Source organism: Apium graveolens, unplaced genomic scaffold, assembly GCF_009905375.1.
Source record: "Apium graveolens cultivar Ventura unplaced genomic scaffold, ASM990537v1 ctg1043, whole genome shotgun sequence".
NCBI lineage: Eukaryota > Viridiplantae > Streptophyta > Magnoliopsida > Apiales > Apiaceae > Apium > Apium graveolens.
Genome location: NW_027417076.1, coordinates 128757 through 133812, shown reverse-complemented (window position 1 = coordinate 133812; position 5056 = coordinate 128757). Strand labels below are relative to the sequence as shown.

Genomic DNA, 5056 nt, shown 5'->3' with positions numbered 1-5056 from the left:
ACCGCCGCAAACTCCTTTTGATTTTCAACTCCTCACATAGCTGTCGCAATTCCTTGCTATCAAACTGCTTTCCATTGTCGGAGACAAGCTTGTAAGGGATTTCAAACCTACATACGATTGAGTTGAAAACAAAATCCCTGATTTTCTTTGCAGTGATAGTAGCCAGTGGCATAGCTTCCGCCCATTTAGTAAAGTAATCGACCGCAACCACTGCATACTTGACGTCGCCTTTAGCTTTCGGCAATTCTCCGATAAGATCAATTCCCCACATGGCGAACGGCCACGGGCTTGCCATAGACGTCAAGAGTGTCGCCGGCATAGACAAGTAGTTTGCAAAGCGCTGGCAGCGATCACATGCCTTAATAAAATTTATAGCATCTTCTCTCATTGTGGGCCAATAATACCCTTGGCGCAAAACTTTCATTGCCAACGAGCTACCCCTGAGTGATTGCTACAGATTCCTTCATGTACCTCTCTTAGGATGTAATTTCCTTCTTCTTCTTCAACACACCTAAGCAGAGGTTGGTTGAACCCTCTCTTGTACAGGACTTCATCGTATATCACATATCTCGCAGCCTGATAGCGGAGTCGGCGAGCCATAAACTTATCCTCGGGGAGTATTCCCTTGCGAATGTAAGCTAGAATGGGCGTCATCCATATTTTCTTGGGAGCCTCATCCACTCGCATAGTTTCTATCTCTGGGATATTAGGAATCTCCTGGATTTCAAGGGGGATGGATTCTAACAACACAGCCTCTTGTTGCGACCCCATTTTTGCCAGAGCATCCGCATTACTATTCTTCTCCCGCGGAACACATTCCAATCTAACTTCTTTTAACATTCCAATCAGGCACTGTGTACATCTCAAGTATAATTCTGTTCGTGGGCCTCGCGCTTTAAATCCCCCGTTCACCTGATTCACTACCAACTTTGAGTCACTTCTTGTAATTAAGTTTCGCACCCCCATTTCCAAAGCGATTTTTAGGCCATTAATCAGCGCCTCATACTCCGCATCATTATTGGTTGTATAAAACTTGAAATGAATGGCGCTCATCAGATGGTGGCCTTCCGGAGACACAAGTACTATACCCGCACCTGCTCCTCCATTGTTAACCGCCCCATCTACATGCAAGATCCACCAAGGATGCGGAAACTCCTCCAAAGACTCCTCAGCACGAGGTGGATGTAGCATTACCAAAGCTTTATTATCAATTTCAGAATCAAATTTCAACAAGAAATCGGCTAAGGCTTGCCCTTTTATCGCTGTTCGAGGTACATATTCCAAATCAAACTGTCCCAACTCCACAGCCCATTTCAGCATTCTGCCTGATGACTCTGGTTTATGCAGGACCTGTCGCAGCGGGTACGCTGTACGAACTTCAACTCTATCGGCTTGAAAATACGGTCACAATTTTCTTGACGCAAGAATCAGGGCGTAAACCAGTTTTTTCATGCTTGTGTAGCGAGTTTCAGCGTCGTGTAACCACTTGCTCACGTAGTACACTGGTGATTGCTGCCCATCTTCTTCTCTTACCAGAACTGCACTGATCGAATATTCAGACACTGCGAGGTACAGTATTAGAGATTCCCCATCCAACGGCTTTGACAACATAGGAGGGTTTCCCAGTTGCTCCTTGATTCTTTTGAAAGCCTCTTCACATTCTGACGTCCATACAAAGTCTTACCCAGCTAATTTAATCGCCTTGAAAAATTCCTTGCATCTATCGGACAACTTGGAAACAAATCGATTTAAAGCGGCGATTCTCCCAGTCAAACTCTGCACTTGTTTCACATTGGTGGGTGCCTTCATATCCATTAATGCCTTGATCTTTGCGAGGTTGGCCTCAATTCCCCTGTGGTTGACAATGAACCCGAGAAACTTGCCCGACTCCATGCCGAACACACATTTTTGCGGATTTAATTTCATACGAAACCTCCTTAGAATGTTAAACATCTCCATCAGGTGCTTGATGTGGTCACTCGCCACCTCGGACTTTACCAGCATATCATCCACATACACTTCCATAGTTCTCCCGATTTGATCCTTGAACATCATGTTTACCAACCGCTGGTAGGTCGCGCCAGCATTAATCAATTCAAACGGCATTCCTATGTAACAGTATAACCCCCTGTCAGTAATGAAGGATGTATGTTCTTGATCGGGGCCATACATCGGAATTTGATTGTAACCGGAGTATGCATCCATAAAACTCAGCAATGCATGCCATGCCGTTGCGTCAACCAACTGATCGATTCTTGGCAGCGGGAAGCTGTCCTTTGGACATGCCATATTTAAATCTGTGAAATCCACACATGTCCTCCACTTCCCATTCGGTTTCTTCACCAGTACCGGATTTGCAAACCATTCGGGGTAGAAAGACTCTTTGATCAACCCCACCTCCAACAACCGGTCTACTTCTTCTTTTAATGCTATTGCCCTTTCTCCACTTACTGGGCGGCATTTCTGACATATGCCCTTGTAATTCGGGAGGATATTCAAACGGTGACACATTACTTCTGGGTCGATTCCTATCATACCTGAATGACTCCATGCAAAGACATCAAGATTTGTAATTAGAAAGCGGGCAAGACTTCCTCTCATCTCATCATCCAACTGGGATCCCACTTTCAAAACCTTGCTCGGATCATTTTTATCAACTGGAATAGATATTATGTCTTCGGCCGGTCCCGTCTTTTCGGCGGGCATAGGGATCCTGGGATCCAAATCGAAATCAAAGTCTCGGGGGTCTTCGACTTCCACTTTTGCATCTGAGGGCGCGTCCTCATTTGGAGGAGCATCAACCTCAATTTCATTCAAGGGCGCGTCCTTCTTTTGAGGAGCATCCACCTTGAAGTTATTCCCGAGACCTTGCAAAATCTCACTTCTTCCTTCTAACTTTTCCCCGTTAACTTCTTTCTGTATGATCGCCTCGGTATGGTTCACCACCACTTCCTCCACGCTACGGATCCTCGAAACACGTCCCCGCGTCAAAAAAGAGTTCCCAGAGACATAGGTTTCTTCCTTCTCGGGGGCTTCAACAAAATAGTGGGCATAGACCTCTCCACTTGGTTCCCTATGAATATCTTCTACATCCTCAAATGGGAGACCTTTCCCTTCATACCTTCTTCTACAAGATTCTTTAACAGCCTTGTGATAGCAATCGCGTGACTCATACTGTGACCCTCTCAGACTACCAACTCCGTTTGGCGTTGGGAACTTTATCATCAAGTGGTGTATCGAGGTTATCACCCTGAACACTCGTAACCAAGGTCTGCCGACCAGCACATGTGCGCGGAATCCTGATCTAGCACCTTGAAATCTATCATTTGAATAACCGACAAAGCTCCTTCCCCGAGCGTGACGGGAAGCCTGATCGAACCCATAACTCTCACTGCTTCCCCAGTAAAGCCATAGACGTGCGCATCTTCGAAATACATGTCGCTATCTGGGAAACCCAGCTTTTTGTAGGTGCTGTAGTACAAGATGTTTGTAGAACTCCCATTATCCAAGAAGACTCGATGTACGTTCATTGCCCCAATAAGCATGGTAATCACCAGCGCATCATTGTGAGGATGATGCACCCACCTAGATTCTTTTTCCTTGAACGTAATATCAGCGGACTCTCCCTTAAAGACCTTCGGGGGTCTATCTTCTAAGCTGTGGATGTTGGTGAGTGGCGGATGTCGCGCCTCTCTCGCGTTTCTCTCCAGTGCTCGATTACTATCACCAACAAAAGGGTGTCCTTCAAAAATTGCCCTGATACTGCCAGCCCTCTGAAACTTGACCTCTGCTGTTTTTTCAACATCCTCCGCCCGCGGGGGCTGTCTTTTATCCTTACCCTTGTCATCAAGTCCCTTGCGTCACTTCACCTTATCAATCCATTCTCCTAGGTATCCAGCCTTGATCAATTCCTCAATCTCATCCCGAAGGTGACGACACTCATGGGTGTCATGGCCAGTAGATTCATGGTAGTCATAATACTTCTTTTTGTCTCTGCTCTGCCATGAAGTTAGACGGTCGAGCTTCTTGAAGATTCCTCTATCCTTATTTACCTCAAAGATATGGTCATTGGACGCCGCCAGTGGGATATAATTGCTGACCCTTCTCTCGTAGTTCGACGGTGGGCTCCATTCTCTCCACGAGCTCACAGTGTTCACCCTCTTAGGGCTTCTGGCATTTCGCCGATAATCTGGGCTCAAGGATCTGTCCCTTCTCTTGGATCGCCCCTTGGAGTTATGGGTATTGTCATTCTTTTTTGTTTCTGCAAGCGACTGCTCGATTGCTTTGAACGACTCCGCCTGCGCAAGCACATCAGCTAGTGATACTAGGTTCTTCCCTTGCAGGTGCTTCCAGAAATCCGTCCCCACACGCAACCCAGCTATAAGCAGTATTTTCAGTGTCTCATCAGTTGCACCCCTCACCAAAGTGGATTCTGCATTAAACCTCTTGAAATATGAAGTCAAACTTTCTCCTTCCTTTTGTTTCACATTAGCCAGTGTGGTAACAGGTGGTGTGTACTTCACCGCGGCTTGGAATTGTGTCAAAAACAAAGTTTTCATCTGTTCCCAGGATGTAATTACACCTGGACCAAGTTTTTGGAACCACTGCTGAGCGCCTTCTCTGAACGTTGCTGCCAAGAGACGGCATCGAGCCAAATCAGATACTTGATATACGTCCATTTCAATGTTAAAACGCCCCAAGAACTCCACAGGATCAGAGTTCCCATGGAAACGCAAGTCATTGGTTGTGTTCCTGTATCCTGCGGGCAATTGCGCCTCCCTCACAACAGCAGCAAAAGGAAAAGGAGCTTGCGCAGTCGCCGTTACTCTTCCTCCCTCAAGATGGTTGAGCAACCTCTTGAGGTCGTTCACATTAAACGCCCCTACCCCAGGAATGGTGTAAGTCATATGTCATAGCCTATTTGTATATTCGAGGATTCAACTCAACTCAAATAAGAATGTAATAAGTAAATAGTGGATCGACCGTCAGAGAGATCTCGCAAAGTAATATCTGTCAAAGGATTCAGAAACAAGGTTCATCTATAGACTTGAGGAGT

The 5056-nt window shown here is 46.1% G+C and overlaps 2 protein-coding genes across 2 annotated transcripts; both read right to left on the bottom strand.

The window, feature by feature from the left end:
* Positions 1–420: 420 nt before the first annotated feature.
* On the bottom strand, positions 421–2055 carry LOC141699685 (uncharacterized). The gene is made up of 4 exons (XM_074503539.1): positions 1685–2055; positions 1441–1543; positions 1126–1350; positions 421–1032 (listed from the first exon to the last, which is right to left on the bottom strand). The coding sequence occupies exons 1-4, from the start codon at positions 2053–2055 to the stop codon at positions 421–423; spliced, it is 1311 nt and encodes a 436-aa protein (XP_074359640.1).
* Positions 2056–3245: 1190 nt separating this feature from the next.
* On the bottom strand, positions 3246–4559 carry LOC141699684 (uncharacterized). The gene is made up of 2 exons (XM_074503538.1): positions 3870–4559; positions 3246–3821 (listed from the first exon to the last, which is right to left on the bottom strand). The coding sequence occupies exons 1-2, from the start codon at positions 4557–4559 to the stop codon at positions 3246–3248; spliced, it is 1266 nt and encodes a 421-aa protein (XP_074359639.1).
* Positions 4560–5056: the final 497 nt, after the last annotated feature.

Coding starts and splice junctions, on each gene's coding strand:
- LOC141699685 (XM_074503539.1), bottom strand. CDS start 2,055: ATGATGTTCAAGGATCAAATCGGGAGAACTATGGAAGTGTATGTGGAT. Junction 1,544..1,684: donor AAGGCGATTAAATTAGCTGG/GTAAGACTTTGT, acceptor ATATTCGATCAG/TGCAGTTCTGGTAAGAGAAG. Junction 1,033..1,125: donor ATCCTTGGTGGATCTTGCAT/GTAGATGGGGCG, acceptor ATTCATTTCAAG/TTTTATACAACCAATAATGA.
- LOC141699684 (XM_074503538.1), bottom strand. CDS start 4,559: ATGAAAACTTTGTTTTTGACACAATTCCAAGCCGCGGTGAAGTACACA. Junction 3,822..3,869: donor TAGGAGAATGGATTGATAAG/GTGAAGTGACGC, acceptor GATAAAAGACAG/CCCCCGCGGGCGGAGGATGT.